An 18,459-nucleotide genomic window follows, 5' to 3' on the forward strand; every position below is an offset into this window, starting at 1 on the left:
ATGGCAAGCAGATCCATTGGTTAGTTGAGGAAAAGGTCTAAGCCTACAACTTAAATTATCAAAATTCCAGGTAATGACTTTCACGCTTACTAAAAATTATATTAAATTCATTTACACAATTAATAGGTCAGAAATACAATTTTCTAGTGAATCAGTTTGTAATCTTGGTTTAAGGCATATATAATGAACATTTTATCCCCAATTGCACATTCAGGACTCGTATGTTATAAGGCTCTTAACTTCTTTGATTTCTACAGACAATCAAACGTGACTGTAAGTAATCAGCTTTTTTAAAACCATTATATCTCAGCTCTTTAGTGAGGCACATTTTTAAGTATTAGTACATTTTATGAGATCCATAAAAGAAAGAAGAAAGTTCGAAGAAAATTCTTGCATTTTGTTGCTTTTTTCCTAAGTTTAAATTGCCTTCACGTCTATCAGTCAGGTGTTTGGTGTGAGCAGTCGCTTAGACTGCTGGAAAACAACGTCTAATGTATAGGTAATGTTTTTAAACAAACTTACATCTGGTTATGTTCTGCTAGTGGATATCAACTTCAGGGTATTTTTTAGTCAACAGATAAAATCCATTCTCTTTATCATACACCTCTCACTCTCTACCACTACTTAGTTACCTTAATATTTATCCTCTAGGCCTTTCGATACGTTTTGCCCAATGAGAACCGTGGCTTTGATTATATGTAGCATTTTTTAAATTAATATATGAAGTATGAACTTGTTAACAGACTCTTTAAGATATTTTCTAGTGTTTTTTTCATTGTTTTGGGTATTAAAACCCGTTTTCTATTTGTATAAATAAATATATCATAAGCAATTTACCCGTTTCTGTAATTTGCTGATACGCAGCACAGAATAGTTGAGCATTTATTATCAATTTTGGAACGAACGCGGTGACGGTTATTTACCGAGGTCGGGTGTACATAATAATATCATCCTAGTATAATAATACTAAATATTTATTACATTATTCTATTGTGAATACATTTCCCTTTAATCTCTGTATGCACACACGCCGTGGGATTGGCGAAAAGAGCGGGTTGCCGAGAAGGGAGTATTTGTATATTGTACACGCGTAGCGTTGCCTTAAGGATAGTTTCTGCAAGACCTGAACGGACTCTTGGGTATATTATTATACAAGCTTGATGTGATGTTTATAAACATTGACCGCTTTGTAAGTGGCTCTTATCTAGTGTAAGATCATTAAACACGTGGTAATACAGTGGCCTGGTTGAATATTTAATGCTATCGCCACCACCATTGCCTGCAGTTCACCTCCAGGGCTCCACCTATATACGTATATACCATATAATATATGTTAAATTTTCGGTAATGGGTTTACTGTCGACTGCCAGTAGCTACTTATTTGAAGGCATATTATTGTTCTTTGTGTAATATTTTGCATGGTGCATTTTTTTTAACGCTATCGACTGTTTGTCTGTTGTGTGAGCTGTGAAAATGATCGAGACTTTTTTTTCGACCTTGTCAAATGTGTGGATTAATCGGCCATTTCCAATATAACAGCTCGTGTGTCAAGGCTTTTAGTGAACTTTGGTAATTTCTTTTTGTGCCTGTTAATTTAACCCTCCTCAGCGCTCACTCTACTCCAGATCCGTATGTATCGATTTTCATATACACATTCAGCTTTGTGGAAAACTTAGTAGAAAAGCACTAACCCATTAGAGACATTAAAACTTTCACAAAAGGGTTCCACCCCACCCATGGATAAAAGCTACTGCCGTCCCTCCTCGCCTTCCGTATAACCATTGAGTGTGAATTTCATTTCAATGGTTCGTTTAACACACACAATTTCACCTCAGGAGAAACTAAATCCCCAATATCAAAGCGTGACATGTACTGTGCACACTGCACATACATGCCAATATTTACACTGCGCCAATTAATAATCATATTATCATTATTTTTTTAGTTCGTGTTTAACAACAACTTTTACTATACAAGACATGTGTGTATATACTCAAAATTACATTAATTATTTATATATTTTACATACTTTATGTCAAAATCGACACCGCACATGTCTTTAAAATCCGGTGCAAACTCATGTCAAACCACACAAATTCTACTACTATACGGTTCATATTTACATTTGTACTACCTATACGGCTATACTTTGCTTTCAAATTACTATTTGTACCTATATAGCAGGGCGTAGGATATTCTGTGAAACGAATATTTCAAAGACCTCGCCCAACAGTCATGTTTATTGAGTGTAGATCTAAAATATAAAAAAGGGCTCAAAATAAATACGAGCAAACAACAAACGCACTCTTTTAATTAGAAATTATAATCTGATTTTGTTTTCATCTAGTAACGTGAATATTATTAAATTGCATGTATTCACATGCATATATCATTTTGCTATTCAAATTACACTGTCATAATTCTGGTTTGTATTGTTTGTAATAAATCGTTGTAACTTTATTTACTTATAAAACAGCAGAATTCCATTAGAGTTAAGTATTTTCGTTTTTAAGAACATTCAATTTCATATAGAATAATAACTTAACAATTTAATTTGTTTAATGTGGATTGTAAACAAAATGTATTCATACATATTTATAGCCACGTAGGTATATTTTAATAGTGAAGGCAAATGTGTGATATGATACAAAGACAAATCTTGATTTAGGTTTACACATCCATTGTTAATGGAATTATTTTTCTTATATGTCGGAAGTCACTATAAAGAGGTATTTTATTGTTGGATTCATTTTTTATTAATTTATTTATGTCATTCAGCATTGGAGCTCAATATTATTGTTATTGGAATTTTCAAATAATAAATAATTTTTATGTTTATGAGTATTTAGATATTAATTATTTATTAGCAATAGTAAAATTGACTAGTATTAAACTGAATTAGGTTAAAAGAAACTAATATTTAATTGTTGATATAATTGTATTATAATACAATATGTAGAATAATAAATTTATAGAAATTAAAATAAGCCATATAAAATAAATTGTATTCTTATCGTAATAAAACCTTATGATTTTGTTGAAAATTAGGTGTTGTATTGAGCATGTAAAAGTTTTCCTAGTATTTTTGGTGAAAACAATAAATTGGTTAAACGGTTTATTTTTACTGTGAAAAGTTTTACCCATAAATTATAAAAATAATGAATATTAATGTTCAAATGGCCCTGAATTAAATAATTGAAAACGAAGAGCTTTTATAGTTTTTTCCAAATTGTATGATAACTATTTACTTAAAATGTTCTAGATAATGTAAATTACCTTACATTGGTACAATCAGTATTTTATTCCGAGACAAATTATTAAAATAAGTACTAGAAAAACAAGAATTTATGTGTTAGCAAAATATTTGTTATTAGAAATCCCATTTAATATCTCCAAACGTAACGAGTAAAGTAGTATTTACAAAAAAATATTTATTATTATATAAATATTTTTTTAAATAACTTTTATCAATGTTTAAAAAAAAATTGACTATCAGTTAAGAGTGCCAATTGATTATAATTAGAGTGTTGGATTTATTGAATAACATATTTAAGAGCATACGGAAATCATCAAAAACGTAAATACATTTTTAATACCTTAGATTTGTTGACTTCAAGGCCGAAATTTGGTTTTTTTTTGTTATCTTGAAAATAATACAAGTATTAAACAGATGTAGGCACTTCATATTATTTCAACCTTCTAGTACGTGGGTGGACACAGCTACGAATAACCTAAATTCGGAACATCCCGCCTGTAACAAATGTATGAATATTATTAGTTATTACTATACAGTCTACAAGTGTTTACTTAAACATATGTATTTACTGTGAAAATATATGCAAATATTTTGCATTGTCGAGTGAAAACAATTTAAGTACTTCTATACGCATCAGCTTTAAAATTAATAAATAGATTTAACATATTCTTTGACACTTAAATAACTGTTATTAGTTTTCATTAAATTAGTTCAAATAAAAATGAAATAAAATCCTCACTTATAAAATTGAAAAATGTTGTTCAAAGAAAACGTTTCCAAAGGTTTTTGATTTTTTCTTTCGAAATCTAATAATTGTATTTTATGTATACACTATGATAAGCGAAGACTTTTGACTTATAACTTTGTTGCGTTTCTTACAAAGCAGTGATAGTTGAATATAAAAATCATTTTCGAATAAGATTAATAATTGTGTACCTACGCCTAACGTGCTGCCACTGCAATAATGGATTTCGTATTTTTTCTTGACGTTTTTATTGTTTATTCGAATATTAAAATCATCTGTCGGTTGAGGTTTATTTTTTTAAACAAATTTTATCACCGGAGGAAAATATGTTACGGAGGTTGGGCGCCAATAGTGCGCGTGGTTTCCAATTTACAGAGGCCATTCATCAAAAAAAAAGCAGACACGAGCCGCCGGTAAGGCTGCCGCCAAGTAGGCTGCAGGACCTGCAACTTGAAAGCGATCAATCTTGTTGAAGTGAGAAAAGAAAAGTAAATAAAATAAAAACAAAAACAGCACGGACAAAAAGAAGAAAACATTTATCGTCGGAGAGAGGAAAGACTATTTTTCAAGACGCGCGCGGCAGACGATTTGTTGAGATATTCATTATATATTATATATACGAAGAGGGTGAATGGGAGGAATGAAATTATTTGAAACGAGGTAGGAGGGTGGGGGTAGTGGGGTCGCTAAAGGATTTCCTGGACATGGCTATATATATATATATATATATATACGATATTATGTGCGCATGGCGTTTATACCGAAAACCAGCCAATAGAGCTGTACTCAGGATTACTGTCCGCTTCTGAAATCAGAGCTGCTTCGCCGATGTGTTACGAAGTAGTAGTAGTAATAATCGGTTTTAAATTAGAACCGTTAGTAACGCACCAACGATTATGTCATACTGCAACAACAGACAGCGGCCGAAGCGAGTGTATCAGTGAAATAATATAAAAAATATATATCATACGATAACACTAAACATTATAATAATATATCATAATAATAATATTATGTTTATAACAGTATATACCTAGTATGATAAATAATAATATATAATGCTTTACATTATTTTTATCTTATATTATTCAAACATTTAAAACAAGCCGTATGAACGCGTTAAGTAGGTATAACATTATATAATGTTATAATTATGTAATAAATTATGTCGATATACGTTTATTATATTATTGTGGTACTTACAGACTACAGTTTACTGTTTACTTAATAATCGCAAACACCAAATATTCTTTAAAATACACAAAATAGATATTATTAAGGACTTACGGTAAGATAGTTAATAGGTAATTAATAATTATAATACATACTTACCTACCAAACGACACGTTTTAACGAACACGTGAAACAAAATATGTACCTATTACCCATTTAATATGTACCTATTTTTCATATATAATATATATAATTTGTTTTACTTTTTTAAAACGGTTTAAAAAAATGACGAGAGATTATTTTTACTATATAAACACAATTAATTTTGGCTCTCGATGTTTTGGTTCCGACGAGCTCAGGTGTGCTGAAAATGCGATTAAGTTTTAAGTACTTTTAACCAACTCCCACGTGGATATTTGACATGTTAATCCAAATAGTTTGACACGATATTTGCACACGATGACCGTAACCGCACGGGTTGCATAGATAACCTTGGGTGTGGACTTAAACGCTATAGGTATATAATGTATATATATACGTCTTTAAATCTACACAACCGTACTCAACTATTCAAGTGTATACTATCATTCACATGTCGTATTCAAACAACAAAAGTGTGAAATCCATTGATGTAAAAGGTGATTACTTTAAGTGTCTCCTCGTTATTTCTAAAAGTTTTTATTTTTTTGAATGAAAACATAGATACATATTTAATTTTATATTCCAAACACAAGTATTTTTTTGAGTTTTTCGGTACATAAATATCGAATTTCGAACTAATAATTAATTAGAATTTCGGTTAATTTTAAGTTTGGACGGAGTTTGGTGGTCGAAAAACGTTAGTCCATAACTCCGCTCGCCTTAAATACCTTTAAATACTTATAACTAATAAGTTAGGTTATAAGTTACTAACTAATTAGGTACTCGTTCAAAATTCCATTTTTATGTATCTTAAAATATTCTGCTTTTGGAATATTAAATTCAAAATGTAACAACGCAAAATAGTAAAAACTATAGTTTTTTTTTATCAAACCTTGTTTTACAATAACATCAAATTATGTAAAAACAATATTTTCAAAAAAGTTACAACTTATTGATACAGAAACAGATCACCTCGTGCGGAAAAAAATTTCCTTATCATTGAATATCTTAACCTTATCGTATAGTATTGCGTGGTTGGACTTACACACAACACACGTCGAAGTATTATATTATATTATATTATATTATATTCCAGTCACTTATATACAGTCGGTAAAATTGTGAAATGAAGTATATACGTTCAACGTTGAGTATGTTTTAGTGTATACGTATAATATGTAATATGTATATGTGTATTGTATACATATAACATGTATTTATAATTTATAACCTTACTGGTAGACAATTTCAGATTATAAGTTTGATAAAATTAATGTGATTAACAAATGTACTGGTGATTAACCCACAGCAGTATACACGTGCTTACGCGTTGTTACTCAGATGAAAAATCATCAGATTTTGTAAATATACAACACTCATTTAACACCTTATCTTATTCTAAACTAAATAATGTATACTTCAATTTAAATTTAAACCTTTAAAGGCTATCACCCAGAAACGTATTTTAATTTGAATATATATATAGGTATTATGTACCATTATACCTACATAAGTCCTGCGGAGTTTTGTAACGTATAGAAAAATGTTTAATGTAAATTAAATTTATTCCCACTTAGTAGTCAGTGTATAAAAACTCGCAGTGCAAACGTGCAGTATAACATATTATTGTGTAGGTGTATTGAGTGCATTTATTTATTAATAATCAATTTATACGTTTAGGTATAAGTTTTTGACAAGTCAAACTGTCGAACACGTTAATTTTATAAATATTGTAATATATAGATGCGTATGTTATAATATAACGGGAATATACGAGTTTGTAGTTTTATTTATTCATAAAACAAGGGGTAGGCAATTTTAGCCAATCGTAAAAAAGGCAACATGATGCTCAAAAAAGGGACATCCCTTTATAGACGAGCACCATAGACCGTAATACTTTAATAATATATTGTTTTGATTATATGAAGTTTAATTTCATGAAGTCTGTGCATAGACGAGCTTTTAGTGACTGGTTACCTATATACAATATTATTATTTTTTATTGTTTTTGTCTTGTATTCGTTTGTACCAATTATATATATGAAATTCTTGTTTATCGCACCACTTGCAGTCATATACCGTATATATATGGGTATACATAATATATTATATCATTTAAGGTATTCGTACGTCTCTGTGAGGTTGGAAACACATTGTTGTTTCTATTAACGATGATTATAAAATAATATTATATCATCGGTTTTTTGTTTGTAGATTCGAGTGCAGCTTTTTTCGGTAGTCGATACACTACTCTGTAACCCTAGACCGGAAAACTTTATGCACGCGTTGCGCACACACCGTTCGGAGAGCACACCGATTGTCTTGTCACAGTTATGCTATAACGCCGTTCGGACGCGCCTGCGCGCCTTAACCCGTTATACCATTATTATACCATAGTGTACCGCTCGTGCATGTATTATATTACATTATTATTATATAATTTACACCGTCCCTCCGTCCGACCATCCGCTCGTCCGGCCAGCCGGTCTTCGTGCCGTCAAAATCGCCGAGTTAGCCGTTAGTCGCCCGAGCGGGCGCGCCTGCGCGTTCACCACGTCCGCGGTGGGTTCATACAGGAAAATGGAAGACCTTTACATATCTTCGGCTACGGCCGAATCGTGCACTAATAATAACGTCGAGGAGGACTCACCAAAGAAGAATAAATGGAACGGTGGCCTGGCCATCCTGCAGGAGACCACCGAGGACTGCGGAAGAGGCGAAGACAGCGGTGGCGGAGGGGGAGGTAAGCCGCCAATGTCACCGCCCATGTCGCCGCCGGAGCGCAGGAACCGCCGTAAGTCGTGGCAAATGGGGCGACTGGACAAGAAGCGCCGAAAGAGCGTGTCCGTGCTGTCACCCATACCCGACGCCGAACAGCTGGACACCAGCGCTCGCGAGTCGGCTTACTACAAGTCCAAACGACCCAGCTGGTGGAACATCTTCGCGCATGATAATTGGGCCCGGTAAATAATTACTAATTATAAAATAATTATATCAATAAAATAGTTACATGTGAAAGAAAAAAATATGCCTTCGCTGCCTTTTATGACACTCGGCGAGAACCGATTACCCTAAGTCCTAAGATGCTGTTCTGAGGATATGGGGGTACTGCGAGTGTAAACTTTTACTATTATAGTAAAGTCAAATGGTCTCAGTCTAACAAATATAAAGTGTAGGTTAGGTTCTAAATTTGTTTTAAGCAGTTACGATTTTGTATAGTAACCTGCTTTAATAATTGAGTGAATATTGATTTATTAACAACCTTAGAGATATAAGAACATGATGGAGTTTTTACGATTTTTAATTTTTAAGCAATTTTTTTACGAGAATTTATAAATTGAAATACTTTACATACTCATAACTTGCTTAAAAATTAAAGTATAGTAAAAGAAAACCCTCCAAAAAATACAAATAACGTCCTTAGGTACCTTCAAATTTAATCCCAGGTCAGGTAACTCTATATATTATTAAATGTCACTATACAAAATTGAAACTGCTGAACATAATAATTGTGCTATATCGTACGTTTGTAAGACGCTGCAGAAATTGGCAACATAATATGCGGATGCGATGTCCTCTTAAGGCTTAGGTAGTAGATACATATTCCATAAAAAGTATAGTTGCTAGGTACCGCGAGGTATCCCCGCAGGAAACTTTTGGCGAGGGTAAAACGTAAATAATGCAGTACTTTCATGTATGGTTTCCACCCTACTCTTTCTCATGACCTTCACACAAGAGCTCAAAAATAAAATATAGCTTTACATAGCTTTTTTTAGTGTTTTTACACCTCTCTCAGCGTTAACGGCGTTTTGTTTTTGTTCCTACATAGATGCGTATGAATGGTATACATTTATATTATTAAATATAGTATTATACTAAGCTCAATGTCTGTTTCTCGGAGAAAATTACATAGAAAATAGAAATGGGATATAGGACGAACGGCGTTAAAAAAAAATCCCGCTTGTTCTATAATATCGCTGCTGTTGGTCGGCAAGTACGACAACCAAAATGAAAAATTCATTATTATTGTAATACTTGAGTCTGAAATGGTATTAGATAAACCGACGAATATTAGGTGTGGTTAATAAGAGTATTTTTATACTTGGACGAAAAAAATTAATTTATGTAAAATTAATTTTACGGACAATAGTAGTTGTGTTCTGATAATCATGTTATTAAATACTTAAGGTATGCGTAACATGTATTACGCATAATTTATGTAAAATTTTAAATATTTTAAAATAAATGTATTTTTGTTTAAATGGTAGTGCTTTTTTTCGGAATTCACTTAAATTAGTTGTGAACTAAAATTAAATTTTTGTCTTGAATGGGTAGATGTTGATGGTTGCTTGTAGTCATATTAAATGTTGAGATATGACTTCATGGGAGGAAATGTTATTTTATATCAATACATATAGTTACAGCCCTACCGGATATATATATCGATCAATATATTATCAGGTAAACTGTAAACAGTGTAAACATATTATAGTAGTCTTTGCTGAGTTATTTCACGTACATATTATAATAATATTCAAAATAATGTTTTTTTTGTGGAACGTTGGCTGGTATACAACATTTTATTTTAGTGTTCGTTTTTTAGAATATTGAATTTGTATTATTTTTACGAATCACGAAGCTAAACGAGAATTTTTTACCTACATTTCCATATTTTAAACGGTCTATTGGTGAATTTAAACATAATTTTTGGCTAAAAAAAAATAATGGAACTTAGAAAAATGTTATCAAATACACTTCTTCTAGTATAGAATAATTATTATGTTGATAATTTAGAATAAAACAATATAGTGTATGCATTATCTGCGGGCTTATGACATTATAATAGAAATATAGAAAAAAATTCAGAACATTTTGATTTTTGTTCTAATAAATTATTTATAATTATTTGTTATTTCTTATATATAACTTATAATTTTTTGGTTTCTTATTACTTTCTATAGTCATGAAAAGCTTCATTGTTACCCACCTTCAATTGATTTCTAATATGTATGTTTTTATTGGTATAATATAAATTTATATCATTTAAATAATTGCAATTTGTTATCATTCGCCTTTCTCCATATTTTATTATTAAAAATAATATTATCAAACAACAATTCTTGAATGCATGGTTAACATGTACGTACCTACATTGTATGTGACCATTCACAGGTCAGCAGTGAAAAACAATCTTGATAAAATAAATTATGTAGTGTAAGAAATATAATAGAGTGGGTGAAAGTAAATCATTCTATTGTAGTTTACCATACTGCTGAGGATAATTACAATAATATTAATACTGATGTAATTTTCATCAAGAGCACTACTTAAATCATATAGTTGTACAAATGTATACAATCCTAGTATCCTACATTGTATGTTAACCTGTTCCTCGCAAACAGATGTGACAACAAATGATAACCTACACTATGCATTTTATTATGTGTTAGGTTTGTTGATATCAGCATAGATGCTGATCTTGATTCAGTCAGTTTAATTTCTTTATTAATCAAAATATTACGAATAATATTTCAATTAAGCATTTTTTTCTTCAAGAAATATGATTTTTCAAAAATTTTAGTTACACAATTATTTATTTTTTTATCCTTATCCCATACAAACTTAATCTTTTAATTAATAAAAAATTTAATTTAAATATGTTTCTAATAAATAATAATGGTAAAAATATAGTAGGTACCTACTAAAAAAACATGTATTTTACAAACAAAACTTGAATTAGGCATGTCATTTGATTGGTAATTAAAAAATACATTTATAGAATTTATTTTTAAAATAAAAACTGGTTGTTGTAAAGGGGTCATAATATTTCTAATATTATATTATGTTCATGGTTGATTTTTATGTATTTGACAGTGAAACAAGTACAATGTTTTTGCTTTTATTATTTATTCGTTACATCATATAATATATGATTATGTTGTAATTTTAATGGAAATTATTAATAAAATAATTTAGGGTTTATTTTTGCAATAAATATTTTTTTAAGATATTATATGGGTATCGCCCCTTTACTGGACATTGCAGTGGCTTAAATTTTATTGGTTATTATGGCGTTTTGCAATTCTCCTTGTGGCACGAAGTCATGAAAATATTGTTATTGAATAAATTCTCTTTTTGTAGGTAGTTTTAAATTGGTTTAAAATGAAATCAACTTTTATGGTAATCGTCAGTGATTGAAAGTCGAATTCTTCAAAAATTATTGAAATACACAATCTTCTTATCGATTGTTATCGGTCGTGCATCTGACCACAAAAAAATGATTTGGTTGCTATTTATTTTTCTTTGCTGAAACTTTTGTCTTGTCCATTTATTTTGATCGTCCTTAAATCCTTGACCTATATATTTACTCAGCTATTAGGGTAAATTTAGCCTTGGACCTGCAATAGTGTTACGTTTATCTGTGTATATCTAAATGACGATTTAGAACTAACGTATACGATACTTACATTTTTATAGTCGCGCCTTCTTAAGTACACATTCTATTTAAGGTGTTATGAGCCGTAGAAAAATCTGTTCTTTTGATCCCCGTTGAATGGTTCATTATTATTTGATTATTACAGTAACTTTTATTTTATTTTATTCGTTTTTCCGTATGTGATGATGAGAAGCCCAACCCATATTTACGCAATGTGGTTTCGGTATAAAATAAAAACAAACAATAAATATATATAATACTCGAAGAAACGCATTAGGTGGATTAAAACAAAGTTAGTATTCATCTTTTTTGAATAGTATGTTATGCAACAATACATTTTTATTTCTCAGTGTCGTATTATTGTTACTTGTTAGTTTTTTGTTTTTTTACATTTATGAATATGTAATATTTATAATTATAATTATTTTACAACATCTAATGTAAACTGACGTCAATAATCTAAACAATTTACTATTAAATATTTAAATTTCTTTTTAATTTTCATAAATCGGTCATATCTATATAATTTTACAAAAACCTTGAAACTGAATTAATTTTTGTACCGCAAAATAATTTAAATATATAATTAATTTGAGTCATTTGGAGTTCAATTAATTTATAATTATTTTATAATTATCTGTAAAATCATTGTGTTGTCCATTTATAGGTACATAGTACACTTTCATAGTGCCGTGTATTTTATGCAATTGTCGATTGTCAGCTGTAGTTAGTTATGATTTCTTTATATGATAAATTATAAATCTGAGGATAATAAAACTTATACACTAGACTACTAGTGACTACAAACTACAAGCATACTTGAATCAATGTTTTGATTATATCGCGGTAGTTGACGTTCTATACTTCGTACTTGATATATTATGAATATTAGAAAAACGAAATCACGAGCATTCTGTTTGACTACGATTATTCCAAATCATTATTATAGTTGAGAGTAAAGTAATCGTTCTGACTGGTTCTTTCTTGCCAAACGATTTGGTTGTACTCAGTTTTATTCATGAAACATTATGTCAAGTTGTGTATAGGTTTTGTAGACTTTCGTAGTAACATTATTGTTCTGTTCTTTTATTGCGCTAAGAGCTCCGACTTTGAAATACTCTTTACTTGAATATTTCACTGCAGTGACGTTGTAAAAGTTACATTTCTATTTCATAAAAACTTATTCAAAAGACCATTTATTAAATTTCGAATACCATTGTTTGCGTTCATGTGTCTGGAACTTGATATCTTATGTATTTTAAGAAAAAAAACATAACTGTTCATTCTGACAAGAAGAAAATACCCTTATATAAGATATCATATTGTTTTGACTCCCATTGACTATTATCGTAAATATTTTTTATGATAGTACCTTCAGTAATGAAGATTATACCAACTAATATGGGTATAGTATTATAATTTATCAGTTACAACAAAACCAAAAGTACATATTGAATCAAACGTATAGTCTGTGGACAGAATACGGTTTTAACTTTTTAAGTACAAGCAATTACCTACATGCAAATTTACCTCTTTGTACCTATCGACCATTAGTTTAATTTATATGGTTTGTTGTTTAATATAGCGTACCTACTGTAGTTTTAGACAAAGTCAAAAGTTTTATTTTTTAATCAGTTGAGTGATTTATCTAACACCTTTAAGTTCAACAATACATTTCTAAGATATGCTGCTGCCTCGTTTAAAATATAATAAGTAAAATTCAGACTAACATAACATAAGAGTATAAGACATAGGAGCATGAAGTGTAGTATAGATAAAGTCACGATGGATAGATAGAGTTTACGATTATTATTGTTATTTCGGTTTAGTTTATGTGACATATTGGAGGTCACAAGGAATGTAGGTAGACAAATGTATAGACATCCGGAAACATAAAACTTATTTATTATTATAGATGTATTTTAATTTCAAGCTCTTAAAATTAAATTATATTATTTAAAGAACATAACATAGTATACAAACATTATAAACTCTGAATTTTACTCTGCTAACTACATTTGCCTGCAGACGGAAGCTTCGTGTATTTTTCCTTGAAATCTTATCATATTTGTCGTAACAGGAAATAAAATATAATGGGTAGATGCGGCATAATACGTGTATTGATAGTATAGTCATGCGATTGTTAAAGAAGTAATCGTAAAATATAACCCTGGCAGCATATTAGGTATTAAGGTATATATGAATAAGCGATGGTTTCTGAGCCTAATTTTGTTTACATACACTGAGTAAATCACGATGATATTAATAGAATTAATTAACTTAACAAAACAAACAAAATAAAAAGGTGCATGATATTAAATAATAGAAATATTATAATAAGTACCATATTAGTGTAGTGGGTATAAAATATAGGTACTTAAAAGTTGACAAAAATTTGGTACCCGAATATTATTCTCTTGGTCTATTTAATAGTGACTCGGAAGTAATTATTCAAATGTTTTTTTACGATATTTTAATATATAAAACAGTCGAGAAGTTAATAGTTGTAATTTAAACCCTATTATGAAAATAAAATTATTTCCATTGTTTCCATCTAAAAAAAGGATTTTAAATAAAAACTTTACCAACATAACAAATGAGTAAATTAAAACGTAGAAATTCATAATTATATGTACTAGTTTTAATATACTTGGTTTCATAAATTTAAAATTACTTTATACGCTTAAATAATATAAAAGGAGTAATAAGCATTTGTGGGAATTTGGACGCTTGATTAAATGTATTTATTGATTACATGAGTATCTACTTATACTTCACAAAAATTATATCATTTGGTTGTTAAATCATTATTTTGTTCTAAATGTTCATAGGAATATTATGATTTAGTGTAGGTATAAACTGAAATTTATTATCATTAAATGCATAACAAAATATGCGTAGTACAATATGTGAAGGCTGTGTGTTTTTGGGGCGGACGTTAAATGAGACAAATTGTTTTTCTTTTCTAAACCGCGTGGTTAATCTGAACACTGAAAATGTGGATAACTTGGGCGTATATGTTTTGGAACAAATCCAAGACACCGGTCGGCTACTCGTGAATCCCTCGCAGTAATCATGTCCGACAGTATATCCTCCCACCGACTTGATTTTTTGATCCTTTTATACAGTATAGGTACGGTTTTTATGAGGTTTTAAGGCTATTTAAAATTAAGTTAAATTTCTTCTACGCATTAACATTTTTTACACTTTGTTATAGGTAAAATTATAAAATAAAATATTTCGAAAATTATGTCATGCCTAAAAAAATAATAATTTAAGTGTTTAGTACCTAAATACTTCAAGTGTCTACGATCAGTAAAATCGATCGTGTTAAAAACTAATTTCCCTTAAAATGACCAGTTTTTCCTGATAATTTTGAAAAGTACTGAGAATTTTTACTTTTGGCTACAACACTTAAATACTTAAATAATGTTAACTGACCAAACTCTTTTATTTTAACATTATTGAAACTGATGTATTAAGTTGGTATATTTTTTTAAAGTTATTCAAGCAATCTGTTACATAATAATTACACTCATTAATATCCTGAAGAATAAGTACAGTTTAAAAATAATGAGTTACGCAAATAGAGAGAATGAAGAGACATTCCAGTGAAGAGACTTTGTCAGTTTGTCATGAGATAGTTTGTGTATATAAGTACCAAATCATATTATTTTCAACGAGGAGAGTTTATATTTTAGTACCTAGTGCAATTATAATTGTACGTTGAATTGTTATCATATTACATTCTCACTAAATTAAGTAAAAGTATTTTTATTTTTTATACATATTAAGTGTTTACTTCAGTATTTTTGAAGATGGCTCTCAACGTTTTTCATTAATAACACTACTGTAAATGCTTGGTGGTTTAAATTGGCAAGGACGGTGGATTAATGAATGTAGGTATATACATGATTAATAAACCCCACACGTATATAGGGCTTATTTATTATGTTCATCATAATTAATATATTGAAATTAACTATACCAATTTAGTTGAAGAAATAATCATAATACAAAAATACTTCATATAACTTCTATACCAATTTATATAATACGTTTGTATATTAAAATATAGTATGATAGTATGATACAATATTATTTATATGTAAATTAAATTAGCTACTACATTATGTCTATAACATATTACAATATATTATCTACACAACTATTATTATTATTTTATTTTTTAGTTCTTTTTTACAAATAACATAAAAAGTAATTTCAAAAATTAAAAGTGCATTATTTTACTCTGAAATGTTGCCCTAAGTTTTGCTAGTAACTGTATTACAACACTAATATAATCATTAATAACATTCAAGCTAGACAATTTAATAGATACAAAATAATTTAATATAATACATTATTATTTATTAATACTTATTATAGTATTATACAGATCATTGACTTTTGACACCCATATTTACATTCATATTACTAATAAGGAGCGTTTCTAAGGTTATGATTTATAAGTGATTTATTTATCTAAAATGTATACAACATTTTATAAACATTTGATTTTGAGTATACAACTTGAAGTTGTTCAGAATTATAATTCATCTAAAGCTGGTTAAATGAGCTTTGAAATACGTTTGGTTACATTTCTGTGATTATGAGGCAATTATTATAATAATGATATTTAATATTCCTATTGCGTATAAATAATTTGATATTGAAATTAGTTTCTTAAAAAAAAATTTAACACACTCTAGACAATCAGTGAAACCTTTTATTTACAAGACATATTGCTCCTAAGAGTTAGATGATATTATTTGTATAAGTGCATACCTACTTAAAAAGATTATTGCTATTGTTAAATTTAATGCGCAATTTTTAATACCCTTCAATTTTTGTCAACATTTGCATAAAATGTTTGTATAAATTATCCGTTTTAAGCTCAAAAGTAATATAAATTAACGAAATTATTTAGTTAATCAATCATTATATCAGCGTTGTCACGACTTCACGAGTTGGAAGTATATAATACACTTCTATAAGAGACTTATCGTTTTAAAAAATAACAGAGGTTAATTAATTAAAAACTTACCACAAGCTTTACCCCTGTCAATATGTTCAAACAATAAGTTGAAACAGATATTTTATATATTATATCGATTTAAATAATATAAGTTTAAAGTAAATTCATAAAAAGGGTCTTTACTTAATTTTATTCTATTAAAAATATATTAACCCCCGGTAACTTTCGTCCGTTTCTATATTAGTTTAATCTTGCTATCGTTTAATTTATTTAGTCCACCACTTATCGCGGATTAGAATGTTGATATAATTTCTATAGAGCATTCAATATATTGTTGTGCACTTTTAAACTATATATGTTAGTTATGACTTATGTGTTTAGTAATTACTCGATGACTATTAATTCTAAACGCACATTTCGTGTTGTGAAATCGTAGGTATTTAGTACAATATAATATTATAGTACATGTTTTATACTTTTATTAACACAATAAATGGTACAATATGATGGTCGTATACATATGCATGTAATATAACATTTAGGCTCACTCAGGTCATTATGTACCTGGTTACTTCTAAAAGTAACAGACACTAATATGTGTCTAAAAAGGTGAAGACATTTTGAAAAACGTTGAATTACAAATCATTTTTTAATATATTATTATCACTCGGGTTTTAAATATAAAGAAATTACTTTGGTGAATCGTGTACTATACCTGTATATATGTGATATGCGTATAATATAAGTACAGCTATATATATCTATATCTCTATCTAATTCTGATGTTAGCTATTTGTCTTCATGAGGATTTACTCGCATATTTTCTCAATCCATCGGTGGTCTGTGGTAGGTGCATATTTGAGAATAACTTCGATGAATTGAGTGAAGTGATCTCTCCCCCTTGGGAGTTTGTCATCGATGCTTTATTTATTTTTAATTGTATCTATAATAATACGATTTATTATTATCAAATAAGCATTAAATCAATTAAAAAATAAACATCACTATTCACTTTCGAGCTACAATAAAAAAAAATTCAAGAAGTAGATTACATAACCACCTGTTCCTTGGAGGGGGGCACACGTCGAGAGTCGTTTTAAACCTTTTAATCGCTCTCCCCCCTCCCATCGTCCTCCTTCTTCGGTCGAGCTTCGGATGCGCCACTTTGGGTACAAAATTTACATGATTGACATGCGTAACGTTGTAATGTGTCGCGACTTTTATAGCAACGGGACTAATGCGCTCGCGATAAGGAAAATGAGCTGTGGAAAACCGTTCGAATTCAGTTCGGTCGCATACACCGTACCTACTCGTACATGATATCTGCACCGTAAACGCGTGTGTTCGCCCAAGTACTATAGCTGTAAGTCGAGTGTGCCATTAAAAACCAACGGATAAGCAGCCGATCGCCAATCGGTCCCAGTATATCCTAGTGTGACTGACGTGAAGCATGTTCGGCAATTCCGACGAATTTCCTTAGTGTTTCCGAGCTCGCCATTTGGTCAATATGATAAGATTGGACAAGTTGTTGAAAAGGTAAAGTAAATTCGCACGCGAGAAGAGAAAAATATTTAAAAAATCGATCGCCTTATACACTCATAGGTATAATAGGTACACTTTTGTAGTGGGCATAGCTGCAAGTCATACGCGCATACCTAAATCTATATACACGTATAATAATAATAGTATATTATAATATGAGACTATTTCTAACTGCTGCTGCTGCTGCA

General features: G+C 29.7%; 1 protein-coding gene across 7 annotated transcripts in view; it reads left to right on the forward strand.

Annotated features, from left to right (window-relative positions):
* LOC111043130 (oxidation resistance protein 1) overlaps positions 1-18,459 on the forward strand; it is a 171,229-nt gene that overhangs the window by 38,900 nt on the left and 113,870 nt on the right. For 4 of the 7 annotated variants that reach the window (XM_022327984.1, XM_022328001.1, XM_022328009.1 and 1 more), the window contains exon 2: positions 7,530-8,278. The exons of 1 other annotated variant lie outside the window; for it this stretch is intronic. In XM_022327984.1, coding sequence (XP_022183676.1) covers positions 7,896-8,278 — 383 coding nt within the window. In that variant the 5' untranslated portion in view covers positions 7,530-7,895. Of the gene's footprint in view, positions 1-7,529; positions 8,279-18,081; positions 18,266-18,459 lie in introns of those variants that run through there. 2 more of the 7 variants (XM_022327993.1, XM_022328043.1) reach the window with 2 other exon arrangements.

This window comes from Myzus persicae, unplaced genomic scaffold (assembly GCF_001856785.1).
Source record: "Myzus persicae strain clone G006 unplaced genomic scaffold, MPER_G0061.0, whole genome shotgun sequence".
Taxonomy (NCBI): domain Eukaryota; kingdom Metazoa; phylum Arthropoda; class Insecta; order Hemiptera; family Aphididae; genus Myzus; species Myzus persicae.